We start from the raw sequence: 23,558 nt of genomic DNA, 5'->3' as shown, positions 1-23,558 counted from the left end.
CTAGCAGGTAAGGGGAACACAGCATCATGAGTGACCCCAGGTCACTTTAATGCATATATCATAACATTAACAGCTCCAACAGACCACCACAAGAACCATGACTACACCTTCACAAAAACTGCAGAGAAGACAGCTGTTAAGGACTGGACTTGCCCAACTGTACAAAAACTAATATTTGCATAGGGAACTATAAATGAGGTTTTCTGATAATTTTGACACCGAATGGGCATTCCAACAACTACTCTATACTCAAAAGAAATAAGATATGACTTCAGTGCTTACACATGTAATACAAACTGCACAGAGCTATCTCTCAGAGCATAAACTTGGCTTGTTAAGGAGTAATACACACAGAGATGCTACAACCTTGCAGACCTTGATCATGTTGTTACCTGACAACTCAAATTTCCAATACAAGTTTACTTTCATTCGAATGTAGCCAATGCAGAAATCAAATGACTGATACTTTACTAGTTGGTAAGATATAGCAATAATAATCTTAGTATACATTCTCATCACACTCTCAAATACACTGAGAAGTTGATATCAATTCAGAGAAAGAACTTTTCAGAACTGACTGAAATGAAGATGTATGATGGTAACCACAAAAAAAATCACAGGTTCTAGTCTCATTCGTGAAGATATAATTTCCAGAAGTCCCTTTTCAAAACCTTAATATACTTAATATACTGCTGTAAAAGCAAGTGAGTTAGTATAAAAAGAACTCCCATGATCAATACTAATTTAATTCATTACTATAGTTTATGAAAGTTTTATACTGTTAAAACATAAAAAGCATAAATCGATACTTTCCAAGGCTACAAAATAATAATTTTAAAAAGGTCCATCAATTATTGCTAGCACAATTCCTTAGGACAGGCCTTAGATAGCATACATATCAAGAATCATAGTCCACTCCCAAAAATTTGTCTCAAAAAAAGACTTTTTCAAAAGGAAACTCCATACTCAAAGTCCTTGTAAGAACAAAATAGTTGGGCACAAATTAAATATTTAACCATCACATATCTGTGGAATAATATAAGCCCACCAAAAATAACCATGATGCAGTATACAATATGTAAAAAATACCTTAAAGTGTAAAGGTAAAATACAAAATTATTTATGTAAGGACTACTTCTCTTCATGCACCATTCTCTGCTCTGTTGGATCAAGTGTGGAAAGAAAAATAACAAAATCAGGTGCATGCTGGTACAGTAGGATTATGAATTCCTTGTTACAAAAACTTTTTTTTATAGTTTACATTGGTTTTCTAATAAATAAAAATTGAGATTAGGTGGCCAGGAATTCACTATAAATAAATAAGACATTTTCTCTTCAGCAGACACATTGCACTTCAAAGTAACTTCAAAACAAGTTAGTGGGAATTCAAGAAGAGAGCTTACAGTGTATTGTTGTAAATTCTTTTAATAACTAAAATTCCAACTCACTTTGAAAACTATAGCTTAGGGGGAGGAGGTGGGGAAAGGTGCGGGAAGGTAAATATAGTGAAAATATTGTGGACACATGTATGTAAATGGAAAAATGATACCTGCTGAAACTATTCCAGGAATGAGGGGAAGGGGAAATAAAGGAGAATAATGAAGAGAGGTGAATTCAAGTATGAAATACTTGTTATATTTTAAGAACTTCTGTGTATGCCACAATATACCCCCACTCAGCACAAAACTTAATTAGTTAATTAAAACCGGTAACTTAAATAAGGAGTATTAAAAATGATCTCTGGTAGAACCAGGCATTGGTGGCTCACGCCTATAACCCTAGCTACTTGAGAGGCAATGCTCAGGAGGGTCATAGTTCCTCGGCCAGTCTGCACAAATAGTTCGTGAGACCCCATCTCCAAACTAACCAAAACAAAATGGGATGGAGGTGTGGCACAAACAGCAGAGCACCTGCTTTGCAAGCATGAAGCCCTGAGTTCAAAACCCCACTCCTGACTTCTAGAGTGGCTGACCTGGACTGGCACTCACCATGGCCACTGAACCCAGCCCATTGGCCAGCTGCTGCTGCGACACCACGGAGCACCTTGACAAAGTGGCGCTGAACATACTGCAGCCACTTGAGTCCAGAAAAGAAAGAGCCCTAGCATCTATTCTGAAGACTGCTACTCTTCACCGCTTTATGATTACAGCTCCCTTTGGCTTGTATCTCACAACTAAATCTTATTTGTTTGAAGGTGTCTTGGGGATGTCAAACAGGGATAGTTACTTTTTATACCAACATTTTGCAGTGGCTGCTGCTCATGTGGTGCTGGCCCTCTATGTGTACGTGAACCTGGAATGAAGGTTCACAACAGTGGCATGAAGGCAAACAGGATTAAAGTGAACATCACCTTGTGACAGCATTAAGCTGTTTATTTTAAATATGGTTTTTCTGGGGTATTGATAAATGAATACATTTTATTTGAATACAGATTAAAGACTATGTTTAAAAAAAAAACCTCCCATCAAAAAAAAGGAAAAAGCTCATTGACTTGATCACAGGCTGATTATTTTTTCATTAAAAGCAAACAGAGAAAGCAAAGACTTTTATCACCTTGTCTTTCAATTAAGGTACATGGTCTACAAAACATCTACATATTAATGAGACATACTCTGCATTCTCCTTAGTCATTTATTCAATACTTAAGTGTAAACAGTTTTGTTTTGTGTGTGTGTGGTGGTGGTGGTGGTGGTGTTGTTTTTGCTTGCTTGCTTGCTATGTTAGCCCAGGATAGCCTCAAACACTCCCTCCTCCTTCCAGCATAATTAGAAGTATGTAACGATTGTTTTAAAATGTTATAATGTTTTAGTTCTGCTTCAGTTCATTTGAATCACAAAAAACTGGGCTGGAGAAGTGGTAGAATGCTTGCCTAGCAAGTGTGAGGCACTGAGTTCAAACCTCAGGACACCACCCTCCCGCCCCCGCGCAAAAAAAAAAAAATCAGTACCTCTTTTAACACTTTTTTCTTTTTTCCCTAGTAGCTGTCATTACAGCTAGTAATCACTGCTTACATTTTCTGTTATTGAAGCAAATGGTTACTGCTGATTGCTATAGTACTAGACTTCTACGGAAATCTCTCTTTTGGTTTAAACCTAATCAATCCCTTTCAAAAACAAAGTTTATTTTCACCTAACTAATCATACAGAATATAAATCTAAGAGTTTTCTTTTAAATGTTGCCCAGGACTACACAGTACTTTGGATATGCACTGTAATAGTTTCATCTTTCGCCTTTAAATAACACTTCCATCACGATGGATGAAATCACTTAGGCCTGGCCAAGATGAGGTAACTTGGTCTTCCCTCCCACATCTGAAAACCAACACTGTTTTTCTGGCTATAGAAAAAATAAGTTTCACTGGTCATGATGGCACACACCTGTCATCCCAGCACTTGGGAGGCTAAGGCAGGAAGGTTGCTAGCTTGAGGCCAGCCTCAGCTACACAGCAAACCCTGTTTTTAAAAAAGAAAAATAAAGAAACTGAAGTTTCAGCATCTCAAGGACTGAATTCTAATATTACTCTTGAACATACCCTGAAATGCACACCTACATTTAGCCACTACTATAAGTAACAAAAAGTAGTAAGATTTCCTTTTCCCTGAAAAAACTTAAGCATTAATAATAGAAAATCCAGTAATCAATCTATTGGAATTATGAGGTATTTTTCAGTATAAACATACTGCCTAAAAGTGCAATAAAACTATTAAATTTCACAATCTACTTCAGACAAGAAAGGAATAATAACCAGGCAAAAAAGAAATGGGGGTGGGGGAAAGGGAGATTGGTGAAGGAATACCTTGAAAGAGGGGATTAAGAGCCCATGCAAGACAGTGCAAGGACCCTTCTGCAGCCAACAAAAGTAGGAGTGAAAGCAAGCAGGAACAGGTGCCTACCCAGAGCCCGGCCACCAACCCAGGGGTGTGGTAAGGAGAGCATGAAAGCTCAACTGGTGCCAGCTGCCAGTGGGTCTGTATAAAGTGCTGGGGAGGTGAGCAGCAACAGGGAGTGTCACCTAAATATTAAAGGACGAACCTGACAATCCTACTGAAAATAGGGAGAGTGTACGCATAAGGCCACTGCAGTAATCCAGCTGTGGGACACTAAGGAAGGAACCCTTGGAAATGGGGGTACGGAACTGCTGCTGGGATGCCTGAAGCTTTCACCTCGTGTTTCATGAAAAACTTGTATCATTCCAAGTTAAGATGCACCACCCATTATGGTGATCAACAATGAAGTCACTAGGTTTGCACATAGGCCAATCCAACAATAAAGTTCTTCTTAATTGAGAATCTAGTCTGATCCCAGCACCTGTGGCTCACATCACCTAGCTACTCAGGAGGCAGAGATCAGGAGGATCATGGTTTGTAGCCAGCCCAAGCAAATAGGTCAAGAGACTCTCTATCTCAAAAATACCCAACACAAAAAAAGAGCTGGTGGAGAGGCTCAAGTGCTAGAGTGCCTGCCTCGCAAGCATGAGATCCTGAGTTCAAACCTCAGTACAGTCCCCCACCCTAAAAAAAAAAAATCTAGTCTGTAGAGTTAGCTGAACACACAAAGGGCAGGTGAAAACAAGAGCCAAGCAAATAAAAGTACTGCAAGCTTACATTTCTTAAGTCGTCCAAAGGGAATTAGGTGCCCTGAAGACCCACTATAGGTTTTTGGGGAACCAAAAAGAACAATCAAAGGAGGGAAAAAAACCAAAAATCAAATGCTGGCACCAGTAACTCACACCTGTAATATAGTCACTCAGGAGGATCATGGTTGGAAGCTAGACCAGGCAAATAGTTCACAAGACCCTATCTTGAAAAAACCCATCACATACACACACAAAAGGTCTGGTGAAGTGGCTCTAGGTATAGACCCTGAGATCAAGCCCCAGTCCATCCTCCCCAAAAAAAACAAAAATCAAGTAGAAATAATAATTTGATAACTATTAACTTTTAGGACACCCACAAATTAGAACTTCAGAGTTGGTTCTTCAAGCTGATGAGTGCTGTTAAACTGCAAAATGCACCAGGGTTTTCCATGTTCTTTGCACACTGAAGAACACAGCCACTGTCAACAACTTCACCCTCAAAACCGGGCTTTTTGTCTTTTTTTGTAGACACTGTACTTTCATAAAGCAAGCATTCAAAGAAACTCAGACATACTGAATGCACCTTAAACATCATGTCATTTCATGATAAATTAACCTGGGAACAAGCCCTACACTAATCTTCTCTCCAGTGCATACTCCCTCAAGTCCACTGAAAGCAAAGCTTGCTTTCTACACTCCCATTTCAAGTTACTAGAACAGAGCCTAAAGAAACTTCTCTCCTATCTTCATAAAATGACAGAACCACAGTCAAGTATGTTCAGGAAATGAAATGACTTAAGTAAAGTAAGCTTTTGTGAATAATTTAGGAACAAACATTTAAGGAAACAAAGCACTGTTACCTCTATTATCATTAAATTACCTGTAAAAAAAAGGTAATATGCTTTTATATGTGCACGAATATATAGTCTGAGCTAGAGTATAACTACATTCATGCTAAAATGTCTATACCTACAAAACTGCCTAACAGTACTTGAGAGCCCAGTGTGCAAAAAATTAATTCCAGATCACTTAGGAAACTTATAAAGTTCAGGAATAAAACAGTGAAAATAACTAGACCAGAACCCCGAGGCCCCCATAGCAGCAAGTAAACAGCTCAAGTGAGAGGAGGAAAAAAAAAACTTTGCCTCAAGATGGGACCAAGACTCAAATTCATCCACACACCCAGTCAGTCTCATGATATTTTTAGTTGTTGAACTGAAAAGACATGAAAGATCTCAGTATGGCAGACCCAGGAGAGCCCATTTTATTCCTTCCAGAAAATAAATAGTTCACAGAAATGGGCTGCTGTGTATACACGGAATACCAATGCAGAAAATAAGCTACTTTCTCTGAATGCCTTCCTATGAGAACCACAGCAGATATTAATTAACCAAACACAGTGAACTAATTTTGGTGTTCTAGTTCCTTATCAGCAAAACGACTGTAAATAAGTAGGAATGCACACAACATACTTTAATACAAGCTTGAGCAAGCAATTCAACAAAAGTAACTGCAGTTTTCTAAACATCATTATGTCTAGGTGTGTATACATAACGAGGACAAGTTTCTATGTCATAGCCGATGGCCCAGTGAAAGTGTCCTATTTATCTGGTTTCAGCTATATTAAACAAAAGATCCTTTATAACAAATGACTTTATATCAAATTCAACATGGATGACATCAGCATTGTTATTATTCATTTTATAGCTCTGTGTTTGCAAAAGTAACTACTGACTAAATTTTTAAAATGTACATACATGCTGGATGCTGGTGGCTCACATCTGTAATCCTAGCTATTCAGGAGGCAGAGATCAGGAGGATCTCTCGAAGCCAGCCCAGGCAAATAGTTTGTGAGACCCTATCTCAAAAAAACTCAACATAAAAAAGGGCTGGTGGAGTGGCTCAAGGTGTAGACCCCGAGCTCAAACCCCAGTACCACAAAAAAAAAAAAAGTATGTATTTGCAGAGAAAGTGGAATGAATGCTTTCAGTTTTATCTGTTCCTTATCCTTTCCTGCACACCCTTTTATTCCTGAGTACAAAAATCATCTGAAGGGAAAATATAACCAATATTTACTGAATTGAAGTCCCCTGGGAAATAGAAAAGGGCCATAAAAATACCACCAATCACATGCTACTTTATTTCTCTCCCTATCTTCTAGCTGGTAAAACCAAGAAAGCTTTATAGAGGAGCCATACTTGAAGCTGAATTTTGAATGAGTACTGTTTGTTGTTGTTGTTGAAAAAAATGTTCCCAACAGGCCGACTGCTAGGAACACAACATATAGAAAACCTAGTGGGAAATTTGTTACGGTCATGTCCACAGCAAATGAGAAACAGCATTCTACAAGCCTTGGTAATGACCATAAATGATGAGTACTTTTAATGCACAGATAATATGAAAACTCAGGACTTGGAATGACAAATATAAGTTTAAATAACTGGTTCATGATCACATTAGCCTTTCTTATCCTACTCACCTCATCTACAAAAGGGCATCATAACATTGCAGAAACGCTGTGAAAACTAATGACTATGAAGTGATTACTTTAGTACCAAAAAACTGTGTATGTTCAATATATTTCCGCTCCCATTATTTCTATGCCTAAGAAAACAATTTGAAGTCAATCCATATCTTTACACTTGTCTTAGCTGGAGTCACCTGACCTTAGTACTCCTTTTGCTCATCTTAAAAAATGGGAATAACACATTTGCCTAACATGTACAAAGCCCTGGGTTCTATCCCCAGCACCACACAAACAAGAGAGGATAACACCCCTCAAAAACTTACTGGGAGATTCATATAGATAAATAATGCTGTCGATGGCACCATATAATGATATTGAAAAATATATTATTGTGGTTTGTCCTCAAAAAAAGCATACTGATACACATTTTAAAATGCTAACACAGCTGGGCACTGGTGGCTCACACCTGTAATCCTAGATATTAGGGAGGCAGAGACCAGGAAGATCGAGGTTCAGGGCCAGCCCAGGCAAAAAAAAAAAAAAGCCAGACCCTATCTCAAAAATACCCAACACAAAAGAGGCTGGCAGAGTGGCTCAACTAGTAGAGGACCTACTTAGCAAGCATGAGGTCTTGAATTCAAAGCCCAGTACCACCAAAATAAAGTTAAAAAAAAAAAAAAGTCTCAAGAGCAAACAGTACACCCATTCTATCTGTACTCAAAAGTCACAATTTGGTAAAGTGTGATTAATTATACTGCTTGGCTAGGTATTTTTATATTAATACACTGAGGCTTTATTAATTTTTCTTTCCAAGGCAAGAAAAGCTACATGACCTCTCCTTTCCAACACTCAATCCATTTTGTAGCCAACTTTTTTTTTTTTTTGCTTTTTGGTAGGACTGGGGTTTGAACTAAGGGCTTCGAGACTACAAAGCAGATGCCGTACCACTTGAACCACACCGCCAGTCCTCAAGTGAGCAATTTTTATGGGACTCTACATTCAAGTAATCACCAAAGTAAGGTAGCAATTTCAGAGCTGTGATTCTGTAAGTATTTTTACCTCATCAAAAGCCTCCAATTCTGTGAGACATTCTTTGTCATAATGGAAATCGGTGGAGAACAATTTGACAGATTTGGCCTCCACGTTAGGATCCCACCTCCTGTGATTCCAGAATTACCAACCCAAGAAACCTGAGGCATACTTCAATGTCTTAGGCAACTGCAATCTCATCAATTAGTCACTTAAAAGAACCCAATGAAAAGTTCCAGAATCTCTAAAAATTACACAAAGGGAAAGCATCATTTAGATGTCCTCTGGCATATCCTAAAAAAGTAAGAACTGTTCCTCTTTTTTACTTGTAAAGATAGAAACAAGGGCAGAATCCAAGAATCTCAGACCTGAAAGAATAGTCGTTGAACATCTTTGACTTACAGGTGAAAACAAGCAAAGTCCAAAAAAGATGCATGTTTGACCCAAGGTAGACGCAGTGGTTTCAGGGCTCTTGTCCTAACTTACCAAATATTATCTTTCTTTAAGTTAACAGCATCCCCAAATCACTATCAAATTCCTCCCTCCACAACCATTCTGCTACCTCACACTTAAGGACAGAATTTTTATATAATCTTATAAGATTCTGTAATTTTTTTTTAAATATCACCTTATTCTACTTCTAGTGAATAAGATTCTTCATCAGTCTATATACTGGAACACTTTCCTTAATCAGATTTACCAACTTATTTCCAAGGGACATTATTTTCCTAAAAGAAATATGAAAGATCATATTCCTGAATACATTTCATTTATACCAAAAATAAGATGGTAGTCTAGTATCTAACTACCCTGGGAACAAAAAAAAATTAAGAAATCTTAAAAAGAAAAAAATGTCCCTAGTTTTTAAAAGTTAGAAAATCAACTATGCAAATCAAGGTATCAAAGGCCTTCAAATTGGGCAGCAGGAGAGGCTCTAGTGGTATAGTGCCTGCCTAGCAAGCGTGAGGCCCTGATTTCAAACCCAGTGCCACCAAAAAAAAGACTTTCAAATACTTTCTAGTTACAAATCCTATTTACAAATCCATGGTTTTTAGGACATGGACAGTAATAAAGCTGCCCTTCAACAGGTAGAGAAAATAAGTCCTGCAAGATGCTACATAAAACCAATGCAGAAATCAGAAACTCAAGGTCAGTAACCCTTGCTCTCATACAACGATACTCTCTTCAATACTGGATGCGCAGACTAATCTTTTCATATTATATGAATGCTGTGCAAATATGTGACTTTAAACTTTTCAGGCTTTACCTGAATGACAAGGCCAGCAAGGAATATGGATGAAATAGTTAAAAATAATTTGAGCCCCTAGTCCTAAGACATTTACCTTTCTTCCTTTTTATTTCACTTTCTTGACTAGGAGGAAGGTAAAACACAAGTCCTTTAGCTAAGAACAGCTGTACTTCAGGAAACCAGAAAGGTTTTAAGAATGACACTTTAACCACTTAACAAGATTTCTACTAAGAAATGCTGTAAATTTTTCAAAAAGAGTCTACTAGAGGCTTTGATGAAAAAAACTAATGAGCCAAGCAGCACTAACATTAACTACTAAAATCAATTATTTTCAAAGGAACCAATTCTCTTTGAATTCTACAGACCCATACGTTCTTGTACATATTGCTTACTCTAAGGAGGACCTACAGTTATACATACATAGACACACACACACACCCCAAAAATATTCTGTGCCTGGTTTAAAAGCATATGCAATTTACTTGAATTTTTAGTGTTTATATTAGTAAATACTCTATTTATATACACTCCCTTCTGGAAATGTTTTCGCTAAATAAGAAAGAAAAATCAACGATATAACTAGAAGCTGAACTTATTTTTCTTTTGGGCTAACCATACTGCAAGACGCTTCTCAGCCTGTACACTTCATCCATTAGTGTGATGTCCAACAAGTTCTACCAAAAATGATCCTTCTTTTCTAAATTCCAACCACAGAAGAAACTGCTTTCTCTGTTTCCATATGCACTCCATTTTTCCTCAACTACCTAAAGAAACTGAAGAGCAGAAACCTCTCACCATATTCAGTGAGTCCCCTTTTGTGCCTAGACAGTTATACTTTTAAAAAAACAACTTCAGTAAGTTATTCATATGGCAGGGGAAGCTTTATTAAAAAAAAAAAATTCTCCCAGACAGGCACCAGTGGCTCACGCCTGTAATCCTACTCTGATGGAAATCAGGAGGATTGTGGATTCGAAGAAAGCCCAGGCAAATAGTTCCTAAGACCCCATGTTGAAAAAACTCTTCACAGAAAAGGACTGGTGGAGTGGCTCAAGGTGTAGACCCTGAGTTCAAGCCTCAGTATCGTGCAAAATATATACACATATGTCAATTTTTAAAGCTTGCTAAAATCAGATGTTTACTTAATTATTTTATAAATATTGGCTTTATTTACTCTAATTAAGGGCACATCGTTGAAGTGCAAGGAAGCGAGGTCAGAACATCAGCTTTATCACATACCATAAGTGTTACCCTAAACAGATTATCCCTTCTTATCCTTTTCACCTGGAGTGCAGAACTGTTCTCTCAGTGATACTGATGACAGTGCATGTAAGCCATTTAGCATCAGTCTAGTAAGTAGCTAACAAATCATAGTTGCTAATGTTACTTTCTGAATATTTGAGGAAAGAAAAAAAAGTGACACAGAACTGCTGTTAGAACATACTGTGTTTAGTTATTTATTCCTGCATCCATGTCTAAAGAATTATATATACAATACAAAAACTGGCATTAATGGGAAAAAATAATTTTAAAAAGAATTTAACATTGTGAATTTATCATTTAAGTAAGATTCACCTTCTATTAAATCTTGTTCACTATTCAATTAAAATTAACCTTTTAGAGAACTTTTTCTTACAAAACAGCAACATGACATCATTCTTATTTTGTATCTTTTTTTTTTTTTAAGTGACCTGGAATAGGACTTTTAATGGTGACCAGGTTAGAATCACAGGAGTGGGGAAAGATAAATGCAGTTTCCCCTTCTATACTTAATATTTCACAAATCTGTTAACTTTCTGTTTAAACTTTGTTCCAGAAATTTAAGTAACCAAGTATTTTACCCAATAACCACTATACACTGCTTCAATGATATTAGCAGATTAACAGGACACTACCAGTTATCTCTTAAAACTCATGAACCCAAGGTAACAGGACTCCATGATCACCAGATCTCAGAACCAAAACATCAGAAGATTTTTCACTAATCAATGTTTAACCACAAAGGCAATCAAAGAGTGTTTGTTACAAACTTCAGAGGGGAATTACATTCACTTTGAATCCTCAGGACCTAACGGTGCCTGTATCAAATAACACTGACTAAATCAAAGAACAAATATAACGAATGGATGGTATATGTGAGAAACCTAAAATTCAGTAACTCCTTCCTTTAAAACATTAAAACAGACATGGGAGCATCTAAATATTAGATACAAAACAAATGAAACAAAAGAGAAAACCTAAGGATACTCTCCAGAAAGAGAGCCACAAGCGAACACCCCATTGTGAACCTGTGACATCTTAAGCTATTTATTCGAACTGTATACTCTATCTCAGTCATCAATACATGCTTAATGTCAACAACTAGCATCATCAGAGATTATCTATAGTTTAACTATCATGTGAGCTCGCCTTTCTTTTGCAGTTATGGCAATTCTCCCTATCAGTAAAATGTATGAGAATAAACTTTATTTTGCAAAGTTTAAACTAAAAGCAAAACTCTGACTTCTGAAGTTTTTCTATAAGATGATTGGCTGGGACCTTTATCTTCAGTAATTATTTGACCAGAAACTAACAATCCACCTCCCCTTCATAACAGAGCTCTACACAACATCCTTAAAGGATACTACTCTAAAAATAAGCTACTGACATACTCTGATTAGCAACTCATCTAGAACTCCTTTTTCCCACTGCCAAAAAATCTACCCCTTAAAAGTAAGAGCATTTGATACATGTAAGTTTAATTTTTAGTTTCGACACCTCCATTTGTGGCTGACTTATGACTTTAATAACTGTGTGCATGCTGTGGTTGCTTTATTTGGTTTTACGTCACTAAGCTCAGGTAAACATTCTTCCTATATTAGTTTTGGCAAAATTCTCCAGCATCCCATTCCTATCATAGGATAGCCAACAAGGAAAAGCAAGCACATACTTCTGGAGACTAGATTCAGACACATCTGATAAAAGACAACTCCAACTTGCCCTTAAAAACAGACCCACTTTTCTGAGACACCAGTTCACTTACCTCTCCCATCGCCCTTCCCTCCAGAGCAAGTGCTTGAAAATCATGATTTAGTTCATCCATAGAACGTACCTAGTATTCAGAATAGAAGGGAAAGCTTCAAGTCAGCATCTTGAATTTCACATACATGTTACACACAACTGAAAAGCTTCTCTATATTTACTTTCAGATATTGATGAAGGAAGTCACAAAAATCGAGTGGCTAAAATTAAGCATTCACTTACCTTTAACCATCAGGGTTCAGCAATGATCCCTGCTTTCCCCCTCCCAATTCCCTTTAAGTTTCAAACATAAAAACACAATCACACGAGAATTATGCTATTTTTCACACAATTTAATTAGTAAAGACCAATAGGCTGAAAAGCAACGGCACTTGGAGATGATTATGTGACCTAAACCTGGCTAATGAGTCAAAACATAACAGTATTCCATCCCAATTGTGAACAGTTAAGTCAAACCAGGGAACACATCTGATCTGACCTGTTATCTATTTGGTAAATTTCACTGGAACATGCTGTAAACTCTAACAGAGTATCCCAACATTTTTCCATAGGGGAAAATCCCTGGGGGCTTCCAGAACCTCAAGTCACAGGGTAAAGAAATAACACATACCACAATACACCCTTCCAATCCTAACCAATCATTAAGTATATGCCTATCCATAGCATTAAACAACATCTTTAAGCTTTGATTTACTCATCTCCAAAGACATTACTACAAGATAACACTAACATCAAGGATAAAGTGTGAAATAGATTATTCAAAATAACTATAATTCAAACCAGGCATGGTGGTATATGCCCAACACTCAGGAGTCTGAGGTAGAAGGATTGCAAGTTCAAGGCCATATAACACAACCCATTTCAAAAAAAATTGAAATGAAGCTAAAACTCAGTTATATGCATAAAAAGAGACAGACACAGTTTCAAAAGGCCTTGAAATCAGTCTACAAGGTGTTTACATTACTTAGGCAAACACACTGACTAGGTCCTAAAGTGTAGACAAATAAAAATAGAGAAGAGCCAAGTACCGGTGGCTCTAGCTTCTCAGGAGGCAAAGATAAGAAGGATGGATCAAGGTTCATAGCCAGCCAAGACCCTATCTTGAAAAAAATCGATGGATCAAGGTTCATGGCCAGCCAAGACCCTATCTTGAAAAAAATCCATTTACAAAAAAAGGCTGGTGGAGTGGCTCAAGGTATAGGCCCTGAGTGCAATTTCTGCCAATGAGGGAGAGTGGGAGGGGGAGAGGGGGAGAGGGAGAGAGAGAGAGAGAGAGAGAGAGAGAGAGAGAAAGAGAGAGAGAAGGGAGGATGAGGACAGTGCATCAGCTAAAAACTCTAAAAGCCTTCAGGCCAGTGTTAACATTTGCAAAGCTTGCAAATAAAGAGTACAAAGGTCATTACCTATCTCCTGTAGAATTTAATCTAATCATACACTTAACAAACCTAGACATTTGTTAGAAACACAAAAACACTTTTGAATACAGGTTGTTTTGTTTTGTGGGACTTGTGTTTGAACTCAGGGCTTTAGCATGCAAAGCAGACACTACCACTTGAGCCATCACACCAGCCCTTTTTTATGTTTGGTCTTTTTGAGAGAAGGTCTCAAGAACTATTTGCCCAGGCTCCTTGAACATCAATCTTCCTGGTATCAAGCTCCCAAGTAGCTGGGATTATAGGCACGAGACACCAGCACACAGCTAAATACAGTTTTAATGAGAAATAAAATGTTCAATCCATATTTCTTCCCAAGAAAATTAAGTAGGACTATGGGAAGGCAACAACCATGCATTATGCATATTTACAAAATCACAACAATTTCACCATGATTATTCCCATTTAGGAGATTCAGTCTCAGAGAAATTATTAGTAGAGAAGAGCACCAAAGGAAACCAAGGCTCAGAAAACCTAAATGCTATTACCAAGATCTTAATTCACGTCTTCCAATTTAAATCCAATGCCCTTCCTCTATCAATAAGCTGCCTCCACGGTTGCCACAGGAAGTTGCTACCACCAGCATTCTCCTAGGATCAGATAAGACTTAAGTGCTCTCCGCTTGTCTTTCTTTTCCGCTATCTCCTCTTTTACTCCAAATGTGCCCTTTTTGCCCCCCTTAGCCATTTTCTATCCCTTTCTATGCTACTTTTGCCATCATCATCCTTTCTCTCCTACTTATTTGCTCTCAATTTCACTCTTCACTCTCTCCTGCCCTCCCGGTCCTTCTAGATGTCCCTTTGCCTCACCACTTTCTGCGTCCTATAGTGAACTATTGAGAAAAAAGCCTCACTCTCTGAAATTTTCACTCCTGGTGGACTTAATCAGATAAATCAAGTCATTCTCAGAAGAGTGTTTTCAACTTTCAGGAAGTTACTTGTTCATAATGATGCCTATACCTGATGGGTCTGACACCAGGCCAACTCAAAATCCTTCCTAGGAAACAAAAATAATGAGGAGAAAAAGATGCTCAGAAATCAAGAGAAGTAAAAAGGAAAAAGATAGAGACAACTGCTGTAGCTAGATAATAAAGCCTTTTCTGCCACAGAGAAGAAAAGCTGGCTGTCACTTATATTGAGTAAATGCTCCCATCAAGACAGAACAATCCTTTCAAATTCTTGTAACCTACGCCTCCCCTTTCTTCAGAAATCTATGAATGGCAGGTTGTTAATTTTTACCACAACTACCTCCTTTTTAGCATTTCCTAAATGTCTCTAACAGTCCCTTCATCACCTCTATTTTCACAAAAGTATTTCCTATTTTTCTCTTTGGACCACTTGCCAATAATGCATAATTTTCTTATCCCCATCAAGGACTTTCTCTAATGCTAACCTTCCTATATAGGCACCTTCTCATTCCTTTACCAAAGAGACTGCTGTTTCAGACCGAACCCTACATTCCTATTTTTACCCTACCTAAGGACATTATCCATACACATAGCATGTGCTTCTGAGTTTCTTTTATTCATTTCCAGAGTCCAAAACTTGCTTTTGAGCTTCCAATGCCTACCTTTTTCTTCTAACAGGGAAGAACAGGTTCTGTTCTAACTGGAACCATGATTTAGCACATCAAGATAGTGTTTTGCCACATAAGATATTGCAAAATTAAAACACAAATATACATACTCTGGGGGAAAAAAAAAGAGTATTTAAAAAAAAATTTTGGCAATACTGTGGTTTGAACTTAGGACCTCATGCTTGATGAGCAGGCAGTCTACCACTTGAGCCATATTCCAGCCCATTTTTACTTTATTTTTCAGATAGGGTTTCTTGGTCATGGACTGAAAACCTCCAACCTGTATCCCCCTTATAGATGGTACCACAGGCCACAGAAGCATACCACCGTATCTAGTTTATTGGGTCTTGCTAACTTTGTGTCCAGTCTGGCCTCAAACCACAATCCTCCAGATAGCTACCTCCCAAACAGCTGGAATTACAGTTTGAGCCACTATACCCAATCTATAAATCTTTAAAAATCAAATTCCAGGGCAGAGAATGTAGCTCAGAGGTAGAGCTGTTGCCTAGCACGCACAAGGCCTTGGGTTCAATCTCTAGCACCATCCAAAAAAAAAAAAAAAAACCACTATATTCTAAAGTGCTTTTCACCATCCCCTTGACAAGCCCTACCTATATTCCTTATACTAATCAGAATGGAAAATCTTATACTTCCTTGTTTTTGTAAAACTGAGTTATATCAACTATTCTACAAGTTTGTCATGATTAATAATGTATTTAGTAAACACTTACTCAACTTTGTACATAACACACATTATTCTCTGAAATATATTCAAATATCTCCATAGTTAGTCATTCGTTCTCTACCCTCAGTTAGAGGGCATTTTTTAGTCAGCCTATCTACAGGGGAAGAAAGGGACCAGGAGAAACACTTCTTCAATATTTCATACCCATAATCAATATATTACAAGTACCTAGAGCACTTGAACATCTTAGCTTCTAAAACATAGCATCTCAATGTATATCTATTTTCAAACTTCTCAATTCTGAGCCTAATCAATTGAGCTAAACTACCATTTTCACCTACTTAGAAACTCCCTCATTCACCCCCTCCCCCCCCAAAAAAATCACTGTTTCAAGCCCACGATCTTTTGGCTATCTTTTTTTTCCTTTGTCATTTTAGTTTTTGTTTTTGAAGTCAGTAAAGGTATTCTTCTAAAATACCTTCACTCCTAGACCTTTCCACTATGGTCTGATTCTCCTCCCAGTTCTCTAGATTTTTTCGAGTTTTTTGTTTCTCTTTTTGCCAGCCTACAGTGTAATCCAAAGAAAACTAAAAAAAAGAAAGAAACTAAAACTGAGACTTAGGCAAAACAAAATTCCAAATTGTAAAAAGTTAATAATCCAGTAGAAATGTAGACTTTTTATGAGTTACAATTTATCATGTTTTTCAGGCAGCCCTTATTGAACATTAAACCTTAAAGGGCAAAATAAAGCAGACACCAAGTAGAACATGCAACCCAGAATAAAATCACTAAGCTTGGGATGTAGCTCAACCACAGTACGCTTGACTAGCAGGCAAGGTTGTGGGTTCAATTTCCAAGATTGTTTAAAAAAAAAAATTTTTTTTTTAAATAAAATAGCAATCAGTGGGTATTTTAGGATAGGACACCGTGATACCCCTGAAATCCCCTCTAGGATAGAGGCTTAGGTACGAGGGTCATGGTCTGAGGCCAACCCTAGATAAAAATTTAAGACCCTATCTGAAAAATAATTAAGGCAAAAAAGAGCCGGGTGGGTGGGCAAGGCTCAAGTGATATAGCCCCTGCCTAACAAGCCTGAGGCCCTGAGCTCACCTCCCCTTTAAAAAAAAAAAACATTAAAAAGGCACTAGAAAACAAGTTTTAATAGCATTCTGGTTTGGTTCTTAGCATTGATTTGTTGGCATTTCTTAACTATTCAGTGGGTATCTGCAATGAATGTTCCTTTACCAGCCAGTTTGACCAGTTCTCTGTTACACATACAAAGGAACTAAGATAATACTGAGTCAGCATTCACTCTATCACAGAGTTTCTATTAACTTTAATATTTTTAAAAAATGAACTCAAGATCCATATGCTGCACTTGGAAAATTAAAACAAATTAATCCTTTTAAACATCTTTTATAACAAACAAAACCCCAGTCAAGAAGGGCAACTTCATGATTCCCACCACTACTAATACAACAGTACCATCAGCATTCCTTTTAAATGGCTGGCCCTCCAAGAACCTAGTAAAAAATAATAAACTGGCCTTATCAGATTGGGCCAAAAAGCTATGACAACTTCCAATTTTCCAAAGATGTGGTGGCCATGAGTAAACAGAGCGGCATCTACACTGAAAGCAAAGGAAACAAGAGTCTTAGATGCCCCTGAGAAAGAGACTCCCATACTCGAGTTCCCCAAATATATTTCTTGCTTTGAGGTTTAGAAAAACCTAATTTTTCTCATTTTCATTTTTCATTAAATGCTCTGAATTTTTGCTAACGGGAGTAGACTTCTATACCTTAAGACTAAAACTGCTTTTGCTAGATTTCCTCATAAAGGAGGGCTTTAAATCTCCAAACCTACTTTTGTTCCCATGAAGGATTTTTCCAGCATGCAAGCCTACATTGTGATGGCTCCATTTCACTAATAGGGACCCAGAACAATAATAATCAGAATAGTTGGTGCCAAGAACCATTATAGGAAGGAGATACCAGTGAGAAAAAGCCAGGCAAAAACAGGAGAAATCTGAACAATGAGAAAAGGAAATAGAATATGAAATTTAACCTAGGGCTGGGATGTAGCTTATTGGTAAGAGTACTTGCCTAACACATTCAAGGCATTGGGTTCAATCCCCAGCACCAGAGAGAGAGAATATGAGGGACTAAGATTTAAAGTAATTTGAATTTAATCATTACAGTTAAAAAAAACTATTGTCTGTTCTATACTATCTTCTGCTCTACTGCATGTTTTATTAACAATATTGCTGAGACATACTTGTGCCAAGACCTGTCTTGTAAATACTTTCTATACTTTATGATCTTTTAATAGTTGCAACCACAGTACTATTATCCTCATTTCTGTAAGAAAAGCAAGAAGTTATTGCAGTCCTTAAATAAAATATAGATAAATCAATAATCTTTCCTAATTACTGGAAGAAACAAAAATAAAAATAACTAGGGCTGGGAATATCACTAACTGGTAGAGCTTAGCATGCTAACAGCCCAAGCTTAATACACACACGTGCGCGCGCGCGCACACACACACACACACACACACACACACAATCCTAAAAAAACTACTCTCTTGGCTTGTCTGCAAACCCTATTACATAATCCTATTCATGAGTGTTTCATTTACTTACTGTTAATAATAATAACAACAGTTACTGTGCTGCAAAGTAGGCATTATTTCATTTCATATACGTGGAAACCGAAGTTCAGAGAAGTAACTTGCCAAAGTCAGCAGATGAGAAAAGATCAGAAATGTTAAAAAAAAAAAGAAATGGTCTTCGGACTCAGGTCTGTCTTTTACTACTGCTGTCTACTCTCAAAGGCCACCCAAAAGCTGGGCTTAAACAGCTGCTGTTTCAGCAGATGCTTGTGACATATTTTTCCTCCCTTCCACGACACACAGGAGGGAAAACTAAAGCCAGAATTAGGTTAACCTTACATTTTTTTAGTATTATTAAAAATAATAATACTGCTAGTGCCCCTAGCAATTAAAGCAAATAAATGTACTATCAAAGTTGCAGATTTTCTAATGCTTTAATGGCATTCTGCAGAGGGAGTTAACAGATCCAACTAATAAACCGTAATTCAGTTATTTTAATTATTTGTGCTACCAGACACATATGTAAATGTCTGTACCTCCTAGACATGAGAAAAAAAAATCACAAACTAAAAGGTTTCCGGAAAAGGTATATATTCAGTTGGTGGCTATGGCCTCTGGCCTGGATGGGTAGAGACAGGGGAGCCGAGCCAGATCCATGGCCAATCCAGGGATAGCAGTCAGACTGACCACTGATGCAGCAGGATTCGCAGGTACTTGCGTTTTACTAGCCAGGAAGTATCTAGAGCCTCAAGTAAAACAAATTTTTCAAAAGTCTGCCTTTTGTGGTAGCTACTACAGAGGTGGGTTTGAACCCAAAATGACCAAATGGGAAGCAGCACTAACAGTAAGTATAAGTCCTACTGCCAATAAAGGGAAAAAAAAGAGGTGCTCATCCTTGAATTATGCTCTTAAATCACCCAGACGAAGAATCTCTTTTATACGGCAGCCAAAACTCGATGAAGGAAAAGATTCACTAGAAGGTCAAATTAAAAAACTGAAGTAAATGTGTGATGACTTTAAAGTTCTTATTAGTTTATGAATATGAGTAAACTTATAATAAAATGCCTCAGACCTACAAAAAACTACTTTCAAAATTAGTTAATGTAGCCTATGATAACAACTTTTAAATACAAAGACCTCACCACTATTGGTTTTGTAGCTTTTTTCTTCTTAATTTCACCAAACATGGTCAAGTTGAAATTAATAATGGAAGCAAGGCCATTTTAACAGAAGAAAAAGGAGGAGGTTATTGACTCTTCTATACAATTATATACAAGACCATACTTACATCAAAAAATGGTTATTTGCAAATAGAGAACACATCAAAGGACCTTCATTAGCAGTAAAAACTTTCATTCTGAAATTTCAATTTGAATAAAGAAAAAAAACTTCACCCAAAAATTCTTAAAATTGGATTGTGATGAATCTGTATATACCATAGTCTTTACAAAACACTAAATTAGCTGGGGATGTAGCTGAATGCTATAGTGCTTGCCTTAACATACTCAAGACTCTGCACTCAATCCCCTTGTCCAACCCCTCACACCCACAAAAATGTCCTAAGACAAAAAATAATTAATTAAATTTGATGTATTTATCATCAGGACCAGGAACAATCTTATAGGAAGAACGTAAGAATCCATGTAAGTTACAAATACTTGCCCACCAAAAATGCAGAAGTGGCTTGCCCAACATCTTGTTTTGTCCAATCCAGTGCCTCATGAGTGCTACACAGACACACTACACATCCCCTGTGGCTCAAGTGGTAGACCACCTGTCTAGCAAGTGTGAGGTCCTAAGTTCAAACCCCAGTACAGCCAAAAATAAATAAATTTTTCTACAAAACTCTTCCATCAACTCTGAAAATCCTGATCTGACAACATACTCAAAGAAAAGTTCTTGAAAATCACCTCTTAAAATCTGGAAGCGTGGCAACTATCTTCTATAACATTTACTGCACTACAAATAGCTAAAGGGCAATTTATGAATGGGTGTGGCAGAGTGCATGTGTAACCCAGCTACTCAGAAGGCATAAGCAGGAAGACCTAGAGTTCAAGACCAGCATGGGCAAAGCAGGCAAAACTTACCTCAAAAACAAAAATGAAAATCAAAAGATAGGGGTGTAGCTCCCAAGTGTAGCCAGCTTGCCTAGCAAGTGCAAGGCATTGGATTTAATCCCCAGTAACGCAAATTTAACTTTTAAAAGGTGACTAGTATAACAGTTGAGTTCAGGAAATTAATGTTTTAGTGCACCTTGCTCCAATTTTAGCCAAGAGGCTACATTTTCCTTTTTGCTTTTGTTTTTGTTTCTGGGGGTCAGGTGGAAGGCACACATAGCAGACTTGAAGATTTCACCACATGAAAAGACAGACTATGAGAAAAACAGTGTAGGCTGCCTTCCTTCTTAAGAAGACATTTTGGGAAAATTTTGGGAAAGAGGCTTTGCAAACCATGCAAGGACCTGAGTTAAATTCCTAAGCAATGCCAATAAACGACAGTGTCTCATTTGTTGCATCTCCACATTGCTAGTCAGAGAAATGCTGCAGTAATGAAGTCAATGCTGCATCAACCAGAAGTATGAAAAAAAGAAAAAAAAATGTACAACTCGCCGGGCACCTGTGGCTCATGCCTATAATCCTACCTACTCAGGAAACAGAGAGGGGAGGGGGAAAGAGAAGAACGGGAGGAGGGGAGGAGGGATTCATTGCAACACCACCACTTAAAATAGCAGTATTTAGAAACCTAAATGATAAATACTAGGAAACAAAAGAATAAGACCACTAACAGACTGGAGTATTATATAACCTTAAAATTATCTGAGGAAATTGTCATAATATTTTGATACAGTATTAGATCAGGACTGGAGGGAGTAGCTCAGTGACAGAGTGCTTACCTGGCATGGGATAGGCTCCCATGCTCTCCCCCATGATAAAGAATAATAGTAAATAACAAAAATAATAACAGACCAAAGAATACTATAATCACAGAAACATTTTTACTGTATCTCAACTTGTTTCCCAAAGGATTAAGAGTGACTTACAAAATCAAGTAACTTCAACAAGAAAATTAAGGCAAAGGGAAATGAGAGCTTCATCTACAAAATGAAGGTAATTAAGTCCCACTTTCTATAAATGAGCCATAAGCCTAGCTCTAACCTCTCCAAGGATGAATCAAAGTAAGGAAAGAATCAGGGAATCAATCAAAGTAGGAAAGCAATTTGGGGGGGGGGGGGCGGGGAGCACAGGGTGGTACTGGGGTTTGAACTCAGGGCCTCCACTTCCTAGGCAGGCGCTCCACCACTTGAGCCACTCTACCAGCCCCCATCAGATTTTTTAAAAAGCAAAGCTTGAGAAGCAATTATCCCTGTTATTTTAGTATCAGGACCAAAGAGAAGATTTTCTTGACTAAAAACATAGTATAATCATTTATTTCCTTCAAGTTTCAAACAATTAGATATACTACAAAATGTAAATAAACTGTAGATTCCAAGGAGGCTTAGGATATAGCTCAGTGGTAGAATGCTATCATGAGGTACCCTGGGTTCAATCCTTAGCACCACAACAAAAGAAAAATAGAAAGAAAAACAAAAGTACATGCCCGTAGAAGGTTAAACTACAAGTGATGATTAGCTGGTTTCTTAAGGTGCTTTTATTAGTAATTTTCTATTCTTTCCAATATTTACAATGAGCATTTACTATTTACTTATTCATTCATTTATCTTCTACAGCACAGGGGATCAAACCCAGGGCATGCGAGAAGCATACTAGGCAAACAGTCTACCTCTTCAGCTATTTTCTCAGCACTTCTGTCTTTATTTTTGTTTTTGAGACAGGGTCTCCTTACCTTTGCCTATGCTGGCCTGGAACTCACAATCCTCCTGCATCTGACTCTGAAGTAGCTAAAATTATAGGCATGCGCCACATAGAATTTAAAAAAAACCTGTAAGCCATTATTTTTAATGGGATGATGGAAGCACCTTTAATTTTACTTATGTTTTTTAATCTTTTTTCTTCTTTTTTGTACTTGGGGATTAAACTCAAAGCCTCATACATACTAGGCAAGTGCTTGATCGAGGTACATGCCAGCCCTGTGACTTTAAAACATGCTTCATGAGGGTTCACAGAATGGAATTATGCATAAAAGGAGTCCTTAGTTCATTGACAATATTGAAAAACAAAAAACTATTGTAAGCACCAGTAAAAATTACCCTTGTTTAGCCTATGTGTAAAACTGGCCAATAAATTTTTAGATGTAAATGAATAAATGCAGTGCAGTAACAAGGGGAATCTACATTAATAACCTAACATTTCTTAGAGAAAATTTCTCAAGTTCAGCCATCCATAAGGACTGCTAGGATACAGTTAACACAGGAAATAGGAGCTTCCTTATCTTACACATCTTTTAGCGGGAGGCCTAAAAAAAATCTTGCACTCACTTTCTTTTATTTCAACATTCTATTATTTGCAATATTTAAGAAAAGAAGAAACTCTCAACTAGTAAATCTATCCACATAAATCACAGCCACCTAAATAACAAGAAAGCTACAAACAGGGTGCCAGTGGCTCACACCTGTAATCCTAGCTACTCAGGGGGCAGAGATCAGGAGGACTGAGGTTTGAAGCCAGCCCAGACAAATAGTTCCTGAGATCTAGCTCGAAAAAACCCAACACAAAAAAGGGCTAGCAGAATGGCTCAAGTGGTAGAGCACCTGCCTAGCAAGAAGGAGGCCCTGAGTTCAAGCCCCAGTGCCACCAAAAATACAAAGGCAGGCAGGCACTGATAACTTGAGGCCCTACCTTGAAAAGGCCCAACACAGAAAAGGACTGGCAGAGGGGCTCAAGTGGTGGTGTGCCTGCACAGTAAAGGTAAGGCTCTAAGTTCAAACCCCAATACCGTCAAAACAAACAAAAAAGGTT

At 37.6% G+C, this 23,558-nt stretch overlaps 1 protein-coding gene, 1 non-coding gene and 2 pseudogenes across 22 annotated transcripts in view; 2 read left to right on the top strand and 2 right to left on the bottom strand.

The window, feature by feature from the left end:
* Pum1 (pumilio RNA binding family member 1) overlaps window positions 1-23,558 on the bottom strand; it is a 112,885-nt gene that overhangs the window by 67,076 nt on the left and 22,251 nt on the right. For all 21 annotated transcript variants that reach the window (XM_074080749.1, XM_074080750.1, XM_020156600.2 and 18 more), the window contains one exon: window positions 12,341-12,409. In XM_074080749.1, the coding sequence (XP_073936850.1) occupies window positions 12,341-12,409 (69 nt within the window). The remainder of the gene's footprint in view (window positions 1-12,340; window positions 12,410-23,558) is intronic.
* LOC109681746 (vacuolar ATPase assembly integral membrane protein Vma21 pseudogene) lies at window positions 1,990-2,338 on the top strand (annotated as a pseudogene).
* On the bottom strand, window positions 6,822-6,941 carry LOC141425327 (small nucleolar RNA SNORA32). Its single transcript, XR_012450391.1, has one exon. It is a non-coding gene; the product is annotated as a small nucleolar RNA SNORA32 (small nucleolar RNA).
* LOC141424707 (mitochondrial import inner membrane translocase subunit TIM14 pseudogene) lies at window positions 19,298-19,645 on the top strand (annotated as a pseudogene).

The sequence above is a fragment of the Castor canadensis genome, chromosome 7 (genome assembly GCF_047511655.1).
Source record: "Castor canadensis chromosome 7, mCasCan1.hap1v2, whole genome shotgun sequence".
Classification (NCBI taxonomy): domain Eukaryota; kingdom Metazoa; phylum Chordata; class Mammalia; order Rodentia; family Castoridae; genus Castor; species Castor canadensis.
Note: the sequence above shows the minus strand (reverse complement) of the source record. Positions and strands in the feature narration are given on the sequence as shown.